The 18,201-nt window shown below is 46.1% G+C and overlaps 1 protein-coding gene across 2 annotated transcripts in view; it reads right to left on the bottom strand.

Annotated features, from left to right (window-relative positions):
* The window catches only part of Cracr2a (calcium release activated channel regulator 2A), a 107,608-nt gene that overhangs the window by 64,938 nt on the left and 24,469 nt on the right, over positions 1 to 18,201 (bottom strand). For both annotated transcript variants that reach the window (XM_041640017.1, XM_041640027.1), the window contains exon 3: positions 1,478 to 1,727. In XM_041640017.1, the coding sequence (XP_041495951.1) occupies positions 1,478 to 1,693 (216 nt within the window). In that variant the 5' untranslated portion in view covers positions 1,694 to 1,727. The remainder of the gene's footprint in view (positions 1 to 1,477; positions 1,728 to 18,201) is intronic.

Below are 18,201 nucleotides of genomic sequence, written 5' to 3'. Positions count from 1 at the left end.
GATGCAAGGACTCTAGAAACTCAACAGCACAGCAGACATCGGCAGTCCATAAACCAGCTGTGGAGCAACCACAGGGAAGAATTCAGGGTGGGAGAGTGTTGGATTTGTAAGTAGGAAGCTTACTGGCTCCTTTGGAAATGAAAGACATTCCCCCTGGAGGTAGGCTGAAACTTCCCCAACTCCCATCACAGCTGGATCCCAACACTTTCTTTGGGATTCGATTTCCTCCCTACCTAGTGAGCTTCTGGTTCCTGGGCCTGGCAGAAAATTGATAGCTTCCATCATACTTTAGCTGGAAAGGATCAGGAAGGACATCCAAGGTCAGCAGACCCTCAAGTGGCCTTTCACCCTTTGAACCTGTCTGTGCGCACGTGAACGCACAGGTGCCATATTAAATTTGCAGATGGTGTGAACCAGGGAGGGGCCTTCAGACTCAGGCTCAGCCACCTTCCTCAAGCACGTGGCTACACAGTTTTACCTCTGTTCAAGTGGCACTCGCATTGGAGAGAAAGCTGGAGGAGAGCCATCTTTAAGGCCAGAAGTGCACGCACCCTCTTCCTTTGGGTGGCCCCAGCAGTCTGAGCAGAGCTATTTCCTGCCTGTGGCACGCATAGCTCAGCTATTCTGAGCACCATCGGGAGAGCTGAGGCTGTATCAGCCTCTGCCCCATGACAAACCGCGACGTGATTGACTTTAATAGAGTAGGATGGTTGGTACCATACCGGCCTGTAGTGGGCCATTTCATTCTCAGGAGCTGTTGAAGGGACAAGGGGACAGAGAACAAGGTAGGAGCATCCTATGCACGATACTCCTGGTGCTAAACCTGCAATTGCCTAGTTTTGTATGGTCAGTGAAGTAAGAATGGCTTTTACATTTTTTTAAGTGACTGGGGGGGGGGGAAGGAAGTCATGGTGACACAAAAGGAATTATATAAAACTTAAAGATCATTTCAAAAATGACCATTTTATTTTCAGTACTGGGCCTTGAACCCATGGCCTTTGAGGTACTAGGTAAGTGCTCTAATACTTAACTACATCCCATACATTTTTAATTTTATTTTTGAGAAAAGATCTCACAGAGTCACCCACTGGCTTTGAACCAACAGTTCTGCCTCCACCTCCTAAGTAGCTGGGTGTACAGGAGTGTGCCACCACACCCATCTATGTAGGTTTTTGTGGTGCTAGAGATTAAACTTGGGCTTCATCAATGGCAGCTAGACAAGTACTCTACCAGCTGAGCCACATCCTGGGACTCCTGTGGTATAGTAAATGCATCATGTGACTACCCCCAGGTCCAATAGCCTCGGGGTGGAGTCAGGGAAGGAAAACAGCCCAACAGCAGGTAAGGGCCGTTGACTGAACAGAGACCAGGTTTCCCCGCACAGTACACACTGGTGGCCGTTCCAGAGCTAAGACCTTTTCTGGAAAGAACTCTGGCAGGGATCTCATGTGAAGCTCGAGGTGGAGACCCCTCTCACCTGCATGTCCGTCCTGGCGATGAAGCCCTTGCCCTCGGCGTCACATGTCTGGAAGAATTCCTGTGCCTTCCTCCGCATGACACTCTGGACTGGCATCTGCTCCTCCACCTCCAACCTCTCTGGGCGGTCCATCTGCTCCAGGCAGGCTCCACGTTCCTGCCACCCATGGCCTGACATCTGGGAGCTGGAGTCTGCCCTCCCCTCGGGGGTGGCCATCAGACCTGTGGATTTCCTTGTGGATTTTCAGAACCTGAGCAGCAGAGATGGGGAAAAGAAAGGTGTGACGAGGGTAGAACAAGACAGAGGAAGAGCAGGAAGGGAGAGAAACTGGGTCCCGATCTGGTCATTGGCGTGTGCTGGCATCTCTTAGCAACCAGCTCTTAATTACCGGGCTCAGGACCAGTGTGGTTTGCAGGGATGGCTGATAGATCATCCAGTCTGTCAAATGAGAGAAGGGAAGGAATACATGGAGACTGAGAGGAGACGGGCTAGAGGGTGCCCTCTATGCTCCAAATTTAAATAGCCACACAACACGGAAGGAGATGAATGGACACACAAACTGTAGTGTGTATGTGAACACAACAGTAGCTACCCTGCACAAACAGGGAGTGAGTAACAAAATGGATACATTTCAAACTGATCACACAAACACAAGAAGCCAAGGACTGATACGTGCCACGTGGTCCTGTTTACATAAGTTCGTTTACAGTTGTCCAAGTTTACTATGGAAAATGGAAAAAACCATGACAGAAAGGCGATACGGAGTAAGGAGGGATGAGAACGAGGCGAGCTGGGATACGGATGGGTATGATCCCTGTCGTCATTTCCTGAGTGGCATGTGAAGCCACGGTAGATTCACAGATCTTCTAGCTTATTCATTGATCCATACGAGCCTCTCAGTATCCCTGATGGATTGCTTCAGATTCCTCACTCTGCTCAAAAATCTGCAAGTGTTCTAGCTCTTTACACAAAATGGATTGTATTTACACAGAACTTATGCATAGCCCGCCGTATATTTAATTTGTTTATTTAGAAACAGGCCCTCACGGTGTAACCCAAGCTGACCTCCTATTTGTGATCCTCATGCCTCCATCTACCATGCACTGGGGTCACAGATATGCATCACTGCACCTGTCTCCTACCACATGCCATCTAGAGAAAGTGTGTAATGTCTGCTGCAGTGTAAGCGCTGTGCACATATAGTCTAGAGAAAACAGCTTACATCTGTTCAGTGCACACCCATGGTTAGCTGGATGTAGAGCCTCCACAAAGGGAAGACTGGCTGCATTCATGCATACACACACCATACACATGTATGCATGTACATATGTGTGTATATGCACACAAATCTATGTCAAAATTTATCAGGCTACAGACTTCAAAGTCATGCAGCTTACTGTATGTCAATAACCCAATGAGTGTATTGAGAAGGAGGAGGAAGATAATCAGTTGTTGCTGTGTTGGACCACTACCACTTTCTGTCTACCCAGGCCTAAACATCATAGCCTAGTCTATTGCATATGTATATGAATATATAATTTTATGTTTAAGGCTGTTTTGTCTGCGTGTGTGTTCTGTACATCACATGTGTGCAGTGCTCATAGAGGCCAGAAGAGGGCATTAGATTCCCCTAGTCCTGAAGTTACAAATGATTGTGAGCTGGCATGTGGGTGCTGGGAATGGAACCTGGGTCCTCAGGTAGAGTAGCTGATTCTCTGGACCACTAGCCACCGGTATATTGTATTTAACCCAGAACCCTGATTTTTCCTTGGATATGCAATTCTGTCAAGGAGAAAAATGGCTAAAATTAAACAATTTCCATGTGGAAACTTCCAGACTGCGCAGGGAGCTAAGCAAATCCTACACCAGTGGTTCTCAATCTATCTAATTCTGTGTCATTATAAGTTCCTCATGTTGGGGTGACTCCTAGTCATGAAATTAATTTGTTGCTACTTCCTAACTGCAGTTCTGCTACTGTTGTGAATTGTAATGAATCTCTGACATGCAAGATATTTAATATTCGAACCCAAGGTTGAGATTGCTACCTAAGCACATAGAAGAAGGGCAGAGCTCCTGACCCCCCTGGATTGACTTGAAATCTTTGCACAGCTTGTGTGGGTTTTCCAAGGGCAGTGGGGGACAAAATAGTGGAAGCAAAACTGCTTCCATCTCCAAGTAAAGTGGAACCCCTGTCCTGGGCTCAGCTATCTCCCACCTGAGAATATCCAAGGAAGCCTTAACCTTGGGGATAGACAGGATTCCTGTCTTCAAGATTTGCTGTTAGAGAGGCTGGTAAGATGGCTCAGTGGGTAAATGCACTTGCCATGCAAGTCTGGTGAGCCCAGTTCAATCCCCAGGACCCAGGTAAAAGTAGAAGGGGAGAAATGACTCCATTAACCTGCCCTCTGACCTTTACACTCATATGCTGGCACTTGTAAACACACGTGCATACACAATAGTAATATATTTTCATTTTTTACTTAAAAGATTTTCACTAGCTCAAAAGACGTTACAGCCACAAAAAAAGCCAAACTGAGTTCCACCCTCCTCCTTCCCTCCCTCCATCCATCCCTCCTTCTCTCTTTTCTCCTGACCAAACCCAGGACCATGCCATGCTAAGCACACCCTATCACTGAGATATATCTCTCAACTGAACACTCTTTGTTCCTGCCTGTGACTGAGTTTCTAAACCACTCTTTTCCTCTGGGATAATTCCATAAAAGACTTTACATACAGATGCAAATTATCCAGTCTTCAAATATTCCTAGGAAGACTTCCCTGTTATCCAGAGTAATTCCGGCAGCTTGAGTGTGCAATCAGAAAGTTTGTAGATCAAACCTAGATCCCTCCTGAGGGTTTAAAGGGAATTTCTCCCTTAATCTGGACTTCAGCTGCTACTTCTCTCCCCACTTTACCTGCTGCCAACTTGAAGGCGGCCACTAAGTCACACAGATTCCCCTTGAATCCCTTCTGCAGCAGGCAGTTAGGAGATCAAAGCCCCAAAGTGTCCCTGGGAGCCATTCAAATCTCTTCAACTATCCAGGTTTCAGTGGTAAGAGAACTCCTGTGTAGTGGGACCCTAAGTTCACAATGACTCGCTCAGAGTCAGCGGTGCTGAAAGTAGACAATTCTTGCCAACCAACAGACTGAGCATACAGCCACCCTGCTTTTTTGCTGAGGAGAGAACAAAGGGTGAAAGGACCCTCACACTTGAGCGTCTGGGAGGTGGCACAGCAGAATGGGAAAAGCCAAGTTGCCCAGGTTCAAATCCTGCCTCCGTCACTGCCTAGCTGTGTAACACTAAAAGAGTTAGGTGACATCTTCAGGATTCCTTTTCCCATCTGTAAAATGCAGGAGACAGGTAAGGCAGAGCTGGGAATAAACATTATCATCAAGAGAGAAGAGATTTGCTACATGCGGGGTAGCATTTGTTTGGGGGATTTGACAAGCTGATATCTTTCCCATAATAAAATAGCATCTTCCTCAGCTGTCCTTGGGCAAACTACCTTTTATCATTGGCACTATTGTTATTGGGGTATTATCATTACCACTATTACAGCTATTGTTGTTGTTGAAATCCAGCTGGCTTCCTTCACCTTGGTATATTTCAGCAAGCCAATTGATATCATATCATATCAATTAGTAACTTTTTTCTGTTCCTGGGATAAAATGCCATGACCAAGGCAACTTACAGAACGGAGAGTTTAGTTTTACTTACGGTTTCAGAGGGATAGGAACCCATCATGGTGGGAAGACAAGGTAGCAAGACGCAGGGGTGGCAGCTGGAGTGAGAGGCTGAGAGCTCAGATTTTGAACCACAAGCACGAGAGAGAGAGAGAGAAAGAGAGAGGGAGGGAGGGAGAGAGAGAGAGAGAGGAAATAGTGAAGGCTTCTTGATCTCTAAGTGACGTACTTCCTCCTGCAAGGCTGCTCTTCCTAAACCTCCCAAACAACGCCACCACCTGGGAGCACGTGTTCACATGCCCAAGACTCTGGGAGGAATGATTCTCATGTTTCAGTTTCTCATGCAGTCACATATATCTTCATGAGCTTTCATTTCTTCCCCTCTCTCTCGGGAGTAAGAGGAAGGGGGAAAGTGAGCAAGCACATGAAGAAAAAAAAAAAAAAAAAACAAGGTTCATTCATCTAACATGGACTGTTAGCTGGATGGAACATAGTGAAGTGCCCTCACCACACCAGCACACCAGCCCACAAGGAAGGGGACAAGCCTCCAAAAGGGTCAGGTGTGTGCAGACACCATAGATAAAGACTATCTATCTTCCCTCTGGCAACCTGCTGTAGCTTATGCAATCCTCCAGTGAGCATCCTTTCTCCTCAAATTAGGTCCAATTTCCATGTTCTAGCCTCCAGGGAGACAGGGAACAACTGCATTACCTCTGTGAAATAAGTCTTCCAGGTTCGGACAGCTGTTATTAAACACCCCCCGCCCCCCCCCAACCACACTGTCCTGATCTATTAGAAGATACATTAAAAGCCCTGGCTAATGGCTTCAGGTCTCACCAAGATGGTTGCTATTCATCCTAATTCCTCTAATAATTAGTGGTTGTAAACCACTTTGAAGATAAAAGGCATTTTATAAGAGCTAAGTCCTATTATGATTAGCTTCCCCATACTTCCTCCCCAGCGCTGATGAGCACATCAAAGCCAAGCGCAGTCCCGGTAAGCTAACTGCTGCTTAATTAGATGTGTCAAGGCGGCTGGTATATATGAGAAAAACTGCTGCAAAATTTATCAACATGAGAAGAGTGGCCGCTTTCTTCCTAATGTGAACAAGATCTGTTCAAAGGCTGTCAGCTCGGATGCCTGGGAGACAAGGAGCTCAGAGAGTGCTAATACAGACTTCAGGTCGGTGAGGGAAAGGCGCTCTCAGCTCCTGGCTTTGCATAACATCTTGTCAACAGGATTCTACATGCCCTGTCTTTTGATTTTTGCCAACATGCTGAGATGTAAACAAGAAAAGGCACACGGTCTCTGCTTCATAGATGAGCACCCTGCATACAGCCATGGTTTTGCAGCGATTTACATCAGTGTGGTGGAGCTGACTCTGGCAATAGGAACGGATGCGCCGTGATTGATGGCACTCAGACACTCTGAAACATTTGTACACCATTGCCGGGCTCCCGGGTGCTCTCGCTTCTCATTGCCTGCACCTGTGCTTCTTATAGAGCCGACTCAGGCTACTGGTCCACAGAGGTGAGGCCAAAAATGCCCATAACTTTCCTCAATGCTTCTTAATAGCTTTCAACCAGTAACCGAGCTGTGTGTGAGGGTGAAGGGTTAGTACCCTTGTCTCAGAGAGGGCAAAGGTTGAGTTGTGGGCTGTACTCCCAAGCACTTGGCAGGACCAGAGCCTGGATCCTTGACCCAGTTCTTGCTTTGGCTTCTTCCCCTTTGCAGCCTGCCCCCTACCCTCTTACTGGCATATTCCCTCTCAAAAACACCCACATGTAAAAATTCCTCTTGGGCTAGGCTTCTGCAACCCCATGCCAGGGCCACTCTCCTGCCTCAGCACTTAGGTGCATTTTGCATATTTTCTACAGAACCCACGCTCCTAAATTCTCCTAACTCCAGATCTTCCTTTCTAAGCTTCCAATCTTCAGTAATCTTCTTTCAGCCCTATGCTTTCAAATCCTAGGTCTGAGTTCTCAAAGGTTTTCTTTTGTATCATGATACCACAATTGTTTCTCGAGGAAGTCTTTATGCTTCTCTTCCGATGCAGACATCATTAAGGTAGGCAGGAGGTGCCATGGAAGATGGATAGAGGAATTTAAGAGTTGCTGTTTCCTTGGCGAGTTTACACTATGGCAAGGGAATGAGTCACAAATAAAGGGACAGAGGATGTGAGGAGAACCACGTGTGTGTATGATGAAACCTCTCAAGGTGCTACCCCAAAATGAACAATTATTATTGTTCCTCAATAATTCACCATGAAATTTAACTCTGGCTTGGGTCATTTGCCTGGTTTTTGTTACATTTATCTGTTTATTTATGGGTGAGGTAGGAGACAGTGGGTATGTGCCATGACTCACATCTGGACGTCCTAGGGCAGCTTGCACGGGGCCGGTTCTTTCCCCACCATCTACGACACAATGATTAACTACCTTGTCAGGCAGCTCTCATTTATCCAACTTTTGAATCAGAAGGTATTAACAAATGCTTAAGAAAAACTGGTTGTCATGGAGATCATCAAAATGGGCAAATAACACCATTAGAGGAGCTTCCATTTAATTTGGTTTGCCCTGTCAGCACCAGGTTCAGAGCGGCATCTCAAAATCCTGCTTCTGGGAGCTTAAGTAGTCATTTTAGTGGCAGACTACGGATTCCAACTTAGGTCCTCTTTAACATCTCAGTTTCTCTCTCTCTGTAAAATGGGGCTATGAAACTTAGCAGAGCTGCTGCAAAGAATTATGTGTATTGATACAATACTTGGTATATAATCAGCATAGCAGAGTAGGTAATTACTACTTTTTTAAAACTTTATTTTGTGTGTGTGTGTGTGTGTATGTGTGTGTGTGAGAGAGAAAGAGAGAGAGGCGCAGAGAGAGAGAGAGAGAGAGAGAGAGAGAGAGAGCGAGAGCGAGAGAGAGAGCAGGTGCCTACTTAGGCCAGAAAAAGGCACCTGAAACCCTGCAGGTGGAATTACAGGGAGTCATGAGCTGCCAGATGTGGATGTTGGGAACTGAGCTTGCTCTGGTTCTCAGAAAGGACAGCAAGTGCTTTTAACCAATTAGCATCTCTCCAGCCCTGCAATTGCTAATTTTATGCCCAGATGTAAAACTGAACTCAAGAGCATGCATACAGTTTGGATGTGGTTTCTTCCCCAAAGGTTCACATGCTGAAATTCTACTGAAAAGTGATGGAATTTGTAGGGGCAGGCCTGGCAAAGAGGTTGGTGCTCATCCCTTGGAGTGAGTTGGCTCTAGTAGGGATGGGTCCATTTCCTCAGAGTAGCCACTGGGAAAGAGTGAGCTGCACCGTGCATGGTCTCCAGCTCCCTCTTCAGTCTGTGCCCACCTCCTCGCACCCATGTGCCCCTGCCATATGGTGCTATCTACTATGAGGCCCTGTCCAGAAGCTGATGTTGGTAAAGTCTCCTTAGAAATCCAGAATTGTGGGTGAAGAAACCTCTTTCCTTTATAATGAATCAATCCAGTCTTAATGTCTTCTAAGCACCTCTTTTGCTCTTAACCCACATGCCTAAGCCCATATTAAAATATCTTTATTAAACCACAACTCTGCCTTATATGAATTATGACATCATTGTCTGGGAGATGTATCTAACACAAAGACCCCACCACCGCTTTCAGGCTAAAGTTTAAACACAGTAGAGGGGGCTAGGGATTTTCTCTGAGGGTTGCCCTTCTGAGCTTGATGTCTCTCAAAGGTCCCGTTTTTTTTTTTTTTTTTTTTAATTGTGATCTACATAAGGGGTCAGTTTATCTCAGGAATTTTAGAAGACACAGTGGTAATTTAGGCCATAGCATTCATTCCCTGGTCCTTCACATCTTTCCACATGAAAACAGTTCATCCTCCCATATGCAAAGTATCTCTCTCCATTCCAGTAGCTTCAAAGGTCTTAGTTCATCCCAGCATCAACCCAGCCTGATGCGTTCAGTGTTCCAAGCCTGAGCTCTCACTACTGATTCGTGAGGAATTGAATCAGCCCTCCAGATCACCAAGCTGCCCCTCAGCAGATTCAACCGGCCAGTGAGAAACAATATTAAATAATGGCGTCTGTGCTGAGCATGGAGAGGTGGCTTTGTTATTATTCTTCAAACAATACAGCCTAATGACCATTTGTGCCGCGTTCACCTGCATTATCAGTCTTCTAGGCATGCGCTGAAGCATTTGGGAGACAGCGTGGAGGTTACACAGAAGTATCACCGCGTGTTCTGTCATGGGCTTGGGCATCCACAGAGTGTAGCATCTGCGGGCCTCTTAGAACTGCTCCCCCATGTGACTACTAAACAGCAATGGCACTGGCGTGCACATGGCCTGGAGCTGAGAGTCTAAGGACAGATGAAGCCTGTGGGCCTTTTGTCCCTTGCTCACCTGGAGCTCTCAGCTCTGGTGACTGGCGACTCTTTACACGAGCAGGAGGCTTTTCTACTGGGTACTTGAATCTCCCCCCCCCCCTTAAACCCTGAAGAAGAACTGACACACACCTTGTTTGTCATTAGCGACACAGTGGGAGGGGCTTTATAACAACTAGGGAAAGGGTGATAGAAAATGGTCCTCCTAGCAGGATGCAAAATCCCACAGGGAATGGGCCTAGTGCCCTTCTTCCAAGCTGAGGCGAGGAAGTGGGAAGCTGAAGGCTTAGCAGCCCTAACCTGGCCTGGTGGGTTGATGGCATGCTGGACCCAGCTCTAGTAAGCCTTCCTGAAATTACTGCCTTCAGTCTGCTGATGTTCCCCACAGCACCAAAGCTCACCTCAAAGTCAGAGATGCAGACAGCAGCCAGACTCTTGGCCCTGACTGACACAGGTATGCACAGGGTTTACAAAAAGCCCTGACTGACACAGGGTTTACAAAAAGCTCATAATGGTGACCTGCTAAAAGGGATTCCCCGTGGTTTAGTTGCGATCGATCCCCAAGGGTGTTCATACTTTGGAAACTTGGTCCGAAGTTTGCCAGTATTGAGGCAGGAAAACGTTAAGCTCCTAATGGGTGCTGACTGCGGGCAAGACCCTTGACTGGTGTTAGCGCTCACAAAAGCAAATCGCTACAGAGGCCAGAGCCCGACCCCTGAACTGCTTCCTGCTTTCTGCCTTGCTGTGAGGTCCCTTACTCTCATGGGCGATCCCTCCACCATGCCATCACTGTGATACGATCCAGCTGCAGGTAACAGGACATCTGCATCTTTTCTTCGCAGAGTACCCAGCCAAGGGTATTTTGTTACAGTAAATAACAGAAAATAGACTAAAACAGTGCCAAAGAGAACAGGCTTTGGAACAGGGAAGACATGGGCCCTCTGTCTGCAGTGAGTTTGAGTGTTCAGAGTGAGCCAGAAAAGAGTGTTGCAGAATATGCTGGCCATTGTTCTGAGCAGTATGGACTGAGAGGCCGAAGCTCAAACTTCAGCTAGATCCAGGTAGTACTGAAGAATCTGGCCTTTCCGGAGCTCGGGCACTCAGTCCCAGTGAGGTCAATACTCATCGGTTGCTTCCAGCTCTGTATGAGGCCACCGTCCTCATCCGTTCACTCTGGGATCATTTACTACGAGCAGGCACTTTCCTATGTGCCAGGAGTCAGCAGCAGGTGACGTTAGCAAGCGCACACCACGGGGAATGACAAGCAATAAATATACACACCCGATAAGCACATTCAAAAAGTGAAAAGCGATGCACGTTCCCTCCTCTAAGACGCCTACTGGTGCTCACGGAGTCCATAACTCACTGGCCTTGCTATCAGGATTCTGGCAGCAACCTCAGTGGAGAGGCTTCCCCTTATACTGGTTACCCACTAACAACCCTCAGCAAAAGCCAGGGGAATGGGAGGAGGGAAGAACAAATGCTGCCCTGCCCTGGTCCCAGCTGCAGACACCCGAAACACTTCTTTGGAAAACCATGGCAAGGGCCAGACATGAGATGTTAATAGCTGTGTTGCTCGGATATTTTGTCCCCGAGGAAGGAAAGATTTGTTTGGTTTCAAAACTTTCGATCTGTGGTAAGCCAAATTTGTTGTTTCTGGGCTCTGGTGAGGCTGTATTGAAGACAGGCAGGACAAGGTGGGCTGAGGGAATGAGATAGAGGGTCCCTGCAGAGCCAACACAACCCCAATACAGGCCTCAGTGACCTATACCACCTCTTTCTAAAACAATGCCAACAGCTGGGGGCCAAGCCTTCAACTATGAGCCCGTGGAGACATTTCACAACAATGGTGTTCTGTCTATCTGAAAATCTTAAAGGGATTGTTCTGATTTTCTTCTATGTCAGTGATTCTCAACCTGGGGGTCATGACCCTTTTGGGAGTTGCATATCAGCTATCCTGCATATCAGATATTTGCATTGCAGTTCATAATAGTAGCAAAATTACAGTTATGAAATAGCAAAGAAAATAATTTTATAGTTGAGGGGGTCACCACAACATGAGGAACTGTACTAGGAAGGTTTCTATTTTTGTATTACAATCTATTACTATATTTACAATAAAGGGAGGAAAACAACTTTGTAAATAAAAAGACTGGCCTCTCGAACACAAGTGAATAAAAAGCACATTTCAGCCTAGTAGGCAGAGGCCAGACTGTGATGCTGTTCCCAGGCTTACAAAGCAATTTCACAAAGGTATGTCCTTCGAGACTTACAAGACTTTCTCAAGGCTACATAAGAAACAAGTATTAGTGTATGAAAGGGATTCTCGGGTCCCTCTCTTCTAAGTCAGTGCTGCAGAAAGGCCACTTGTTGTTTTTTTTTTTTTTTCTGGCCTCCTGTCTAGCTTAGACCCAAAATAATCACACAGAATCTGTATTAGTTAAATCACCACTTGACCCATTAGTTCTAGCTTCTTATTGGCTAACTCTTACATATTAATTTAATCCATTTCTATTAACCTGTGTATTGCCATGTGGCTGTGGCTTACTGGCTAAAGTTCCCAGTGTCTGTCTCTGGCAGCTCCATGACTTCTCTCTCTGACCCTTCCTCCTTTCTCCCAGCATTCACTTTAGTTTTCCTGGCCTAGCTCTGTTCTTTTGCCCTATCACAGAACAAGACAGTTTCTTTATTCATTAACCAATAAAAGCAACACATACACAGAAGGCCCTCCCACACCAGGCCAGTGCATGCTCTATTATTCCACAGGCTGTCTGTAGCTGACCTTGCTGCTATTTGAAGCTGAAACCTTCTGGAAGCTAATAAGTACCTGTTATGGTTTGACTATGGAATGCCCCTCATATACTCGGGTGTTAAAGCCCAGGTCCCCAGTTGGTGGCAGTATTTTGAAATTCTTAAAACTTTAGGAGGTGGTGTCTACAGAGGGCAAGTCACTTGGGTGTGTCCTTGGTGATATCTTGACCCTGACCTCCTCTGCTCCACCCCCTGCTTGTTTTCCACCATGAGGTCCTTCATGCTTCTGCTGCCATGATGTGCTCTGCAGAGTATGAGGCCAAGCAGCTGTGGACCAAATTCTCTGAAAGAGAAAGCCAAAATAAGGCCTCCCTCCCCTACACCGTCTATGCCAGCCAGGTATGCTGGGCACAGCTATGCAGAAGCAGCCAACAGGCTACCCCAGGGCCTCGCCCGTCCTCTGTACTCTTGCCTCAGATTCGATCACCCTTTCATTTATTGAATTAATTTTCCCCAAAATCTGTCAATTCCCAGTCACTGCAGCGGCTTAGAGTCGCTGAAGTAAAAGAAAAGGACAGGGCAGCATGCAAGCAGCCAGCATCAGAGGGGGCAGAACTGGGTTGGGACAGTAGTAGCCCTTCTCTCGGGATCCAGCCAGACACTGTCCCTGATTACCGCCAAGAGAAGTCAGACAGATGTTCAGAAGTGGAGACTGAGATTGCCAGAGACCAGCCTGATTCTCAAAAGATGCATGTTCTAGATGAAGAGATGGCGGGCACAGCAAAATGAAAAGTTAATTAAAAACAAGGTGTGCATCTCCAATAACGAAATAGGCCCCGTTCCCCCTCTTTGGAACAAGGAGGGCGATCACCCAGCCGATGAGAGATGCCCCAAGTCTGTACATGGCCGTCTCCTAGAGAGGTCATCGAAGGTTAGGAATTGGGGGAGGGAAGGGCACACCAGTGATGACAGCTCCAGCTAGCAAAAACACAGTGGAGGAGCTTCAGTGGAGGAAGGGATGGACACAGCAGTTCTACAGGACACCAAGGGCATGGGGGAATGGCAGGTAGTGGCTGAAATGTCAGGACAATCTTTGGAGGAAGAGGAGGGGCTCAAAGCCCACCTAGGAAAGGGATGGATTTAGGTGTTCTGTCCTGTTTGCAGTCTGTCTTGTGGGGGTGGGGGTGCGGCATGTGGATGTGCAAGAAGGTCAGAGGATGATATCAGGCATCTTCCTTAATTGCTTCTCAGACTTTTTGTTTTTGCAACACAAGGTTTCTCACTGAGCCGGGGGCTCACAGATTTGGGTAGACTGGCTGGCTCACAAACCCCAGGGATCCTCCTGTCTCTGCACCCCAGCACCGGGGTTACAAGTGTGCACCACTGGGGATGAGAACTCAGAACCCCATATTCACACAGCAGGCACTTTACCCGCTGAGCAATCTCTCCAGTTCCAGATTTAGATATTCCTTGGAGTGATTCTATTTAGAAAGGGTATGAACATGGCTGTGGAGCTCACCTCAGGAGTGAGCCCTTTCTTTTCCAGATGTTGGTGGCTAGATTTCTGGCCTCTTACCTGTCCTGGGCTTGTTGTCAGGTTGCTAATTATCTCCCTACTGTGCTCTGAACATCTAGGGAAGCTCAAGGCTGAACATGAGGCCTGGTGTCCGCACTGGACAGGGTGGCCAGTGCTGAAGACACTTGGGTAGGCGGATCCCGGCACACTGAACTTTTCCTGAAGTACCTCCACAAGCACCCGCTAGAACTTTCCTGGCTCTCTGGTCCAGTAGGGACATATAATTTGTCTCAAAGTATGTCCTCAGTTGCCATTAGACTTTCCAGGGAGTGTCCCTGTAATTCAGACTATGGTGACTTCCCTGTACACACCATCAGTTGAATAATGTCAACACTGATAACCAGAAAAACTTATATGGCATTTTAGGGTTCACAAAGATGTCTGCCATCTATGCCCCTCATTTATGAGTTACTATCTTATCTGCAATACACAAACATTCTCATATGACTTTCAAAGATTGTACTATCTCATTTGTAATAAAAACATGCCTGCAGCTACAGCTCCTGGCTGACAGCTGGTGGAGGGCTGGGCCTGGACATGCAAATGTCTCATCTGGACCCTTTCAGGTGACACCTTTGTCTTAAAACCCTTCCGGCTTGGCAGAGTGACCTTCAAATGGGTGAGGCTTATATGGAGGCTTGAGAGCCTGTGCTCAGCTCCCGTGTGACCCCTGATGGGAATTGCTGTTTTCTTTGTTCAGAAAACACAGGGCTGTGGATTTAAACAGCCTTAGGTTTAAGTGCTAGGACAGCACTCAGCGTGTGTGTGGCCTATAGCAGTTATCATTAGATTGCTTTAGTCTCTGAACATGTATAAAAACAGCAACACTATAGTAAAGTCACGGTGAAGACAGTGAGCCACACCCCACACAGAGTCCTCAGCAAGGGGCCTGGTACATACTTGGTGTTCACTGGGTGGGGCACTGACTGCGTTATTAGTGTTTTCAATATTTTTGAGATTTGCTTTTATTTTATGTGTATGCATATTTGGCCTGCATGAAGACCTATGCACCACATGTAGGTGGTACCGGGAAGTGGAGCTAGAAAAGGCCACCAAATCCCCGGGAACTGTAGTGATTGGTAGGTGTTAGGTGCCACGTGGCCGCTGAATCCAGTCCTGACCTCGGGCAAGTCACTTGGCCTCCAGCTCCTCCTGTCTTCACTGGTGTCCAGGGAGTCGCTAGATTCCACCTGTTCACTTCTCAACAGTGTGTGTGGGCTGATACACTGTCCTCTGCCTCTTCCTCCCCTCCCTGCTTCTGCCTCTTCTCCCCTCTTTTCCCTTCATTGCTCCAAAAACAAGAGGTTTCTTAGCACTGAGTCAAATCAGTGTTTGTTCATTTACAGGTACTCTTTACTTTGAATTGAGGCTTCCCATTGGTCACTATGAAGGGACTCCTGGTTTAAGATGTTGTGTTGGATAACGGCGGTATGAAGTCTCTGACACACGGCCCCTTTCTGGTGTCAATAACTTACAATCCAATTAAAATAAAAGTACACGAGAAACTTAAACTAGCAAGAGAGAGGAGGGAGGGAGAGAGAGACTGAAAAAAAAAAACAAAAGAAAATCAACATGAACGGTGGTTATCTGCTTATTGGGCTTATGGGGGTACTTTCTTTTATCCTGTTTTATATACACATTTATTACAATAAGATGTTTTTAAAAAGAAATTAGGAAAGATAATAAAGGACAAAGAGGAGGGTAATGGGTTCAGCTGGGGAATAGGGGTGGTACCTGCTGGGCGTCTAGAAGATGAGGAAGACAAGGCCAGGTCAGGAGCAGTGAGGAGAGGCAGGAGGATGGGAGAAGCAAAGGATGCAATCAGGAAAACGGAAGTGGATAATTAGCATCAGTCCAGGGCAGAGCGAAAGGGTCCGGAGAGTCAGGCTCAGGCCTGCACCGAGTGGTCCAGCCATTTCTTCTTGTGGTCTCCGCGCTTCTTGTTAGCATCATTGCTTCCACTGTGTTATACTTGGTTGTTTACATTCGAGGCTCATTCATTTTTAGACCCACAGTTCCCAGCATGGTGAGTAGCATATACAGACCTCAGCAAGCTCCTGAACTCTTTGAATTCTAACAGGGCTATTCCTTTACTTGTGGAGTGGATCTCAGCATGGGAGTTCATATGGGAACGTGTGCGAGGCCGGCATTGAGCTAGACCCCTCAGCTGCCTTCATGGATCCTAACCAGATTCTGAGGGATGCTGCCCATCCTCATTCTCACACTACGATCTGAACTGTTAGGTACCATGCCCAGCGTCACACAGCCATTAGAGAGCAAATATCAGACGGGAGATGGTGTGAAAACTGGAGTTAAAGAGTGGAAAGCAAAGACCAGAGCAGCACAGGGCCACCACCTAGGCACTAGACTGTAGCTTGTTAACTGTGGGCTGCATGTGATTGGGTAACTGAGTGTGGAGGTCATGAGAAATTTGGTAACAGTAAAGAGGTTTCTGAACATGCAAAGACCAACAAGTAATTCAAAATCAAACACACAATGGCCCCAAAGTGTATTATGTGTCAGTGCTTGTCCATGCTACAGGGCATGACTTCAGAGCAGCCCTGGTTCTGAACACAGAACATGTGCACTTTGTATTGCACACACCATCACACCAGGCAACGCTAAAGATGCATCCCGAAACACCTCAGCTCAGATGTGAGACTACGGCATGTCACGAATGGCATGATTTCACTGCACACGCATGCTTTCTCTTCTCATAGAGACATAATGGGAACCAAGGAAAACCAAGGCTTTTCCTTCACATCCCTTCATATGTTAAATCAGCATAGCTTTAAATTGTATCGTAGTAGATGCTTGGTTTTAAAAATTGATGTTTAGGGCTGGTGAGAAGGCTCGGCAGGTCATGCCACCAAGCCTGACTACCTGAGCGCAGGGCTCTAGACCCACACAGTGGAAGAAAGGACTGCTGAAACTTGTCCTCTGACCTCCATACAGATGCTGCAATATGTGCATGTGGGCATGTACGCACGCGTGCACACACAATAATAATAACTTAATAACTAGAAAGCAAGCAATTTTTAATTGGTGTTTGAATTACTGACTTGAATTTGTTTTAAAAATTGTCAGATAAATTTTTGCCTGGAATTAGGGCAGAATTTCCAGTGATTTTTGAAATCATCCTAAACATATTTATGGCATTTCATACTGTGTATTTATGGAGGCAGCAGTCTTAGTATTGATGACTGTAAAATCAAAATATTGATTAAAGATGCAGCGTAAAATATTCAGTCAATATTTAATTTTTATGTAAAAATAAATACACACAGCTGCCTCATTGGTATGCATAGTCTCTTTCCTCTTTAACAAATAGAAAGATCATGTGTCTCAAATAATTGTTTTAAAATAAATTTTATTATGGTTTACTAGTAGTAAATATTTGATTTGTATTCTTATTATACATATCTATAAGCCCAGATCACATAAAAATTTCTCAGGTGAAAAAGGATAACCATTTAAGAAGCCCTAATGTAGACTAGCACAGACACTCAGTGAATGGAAGTAAGGAAAGGGGCTGGAGGGTGTAGTGCACTGCTGTGTCTGAGAGCTGGCCTGTTTCTTAGCAACCGCATCATATGTGCTTACTATCTCTGATGCCAACACAGAGGCACACGGTACCCATGGGGACTAACCTTTTACTTAGAATAGCTCCTGCCTATATATTATACTATATTTATTATATTGTATTATATTATATTATATTATATTATATTATATTATATTATATTATATTATAGGAATATAGGCAGGAGCCTATACGGAATATATTCACAAGTATTCACCTATTCTCCTATCCATTATATTCTTCATTAAAAGCCCCTTGGTCTAAACAAGTCCATGAAGATGTTGATACAGCTGGCCCTTACACATGTCAACCCATCCCCAGCTCTGATGAAAGCAGGACTGGGATGGGGTGAGTAGTGCAGAAGTGGCTTCTGTTTCCATATCACTCATAAACCAGACCAGGCCACCTTTGCTAATTTTCTTCCTTGCTCTGAGCCTTGGATTTCACCTGTCTATGACTTGAAATCCTCCAGGCCTTTGGTTGCATGTTCGTGTACAAGGGGAACAGATGATGCACCCTTCTCAGTATTTCTATGCTCATGCTAATTAAGTGATCCCTGGTGTAACCAGGTAGCACCAATATTGCTACAAGATTCTGAGCCCATTGAGGCAAGGATCTGTCTGTCTGTCCTGCTCACAGTAGGGTGATGTGGGAAGTCCTTCTCTATATGTGTTGCTTTTATTGGTTAATGAATAAAGAAGCTGTCTTGAGCCTATAGCAGGGCAGAACAGAGCTAGGTAGGGAAAACTACACCGAATGC

This window comes from Microtus oregoni, unplaced genomic scaffold, assembly GCF_018167655.1.
Source record: "Microtus oregoni isolate MIOR12 unplaced genomic scaffold, Mior012 000002F_ref0000024, whole genome shotgun sequence".
NCBI classification, from domain to species: Eukaryota; Metazoa; Chordata; class Mammalia; order Rodentia; family Cricetidae; genus Microtus; species Microtus oregoni.
This window is presented reverse-complemented; position numbering and strand designations above follow the sequence as displayed.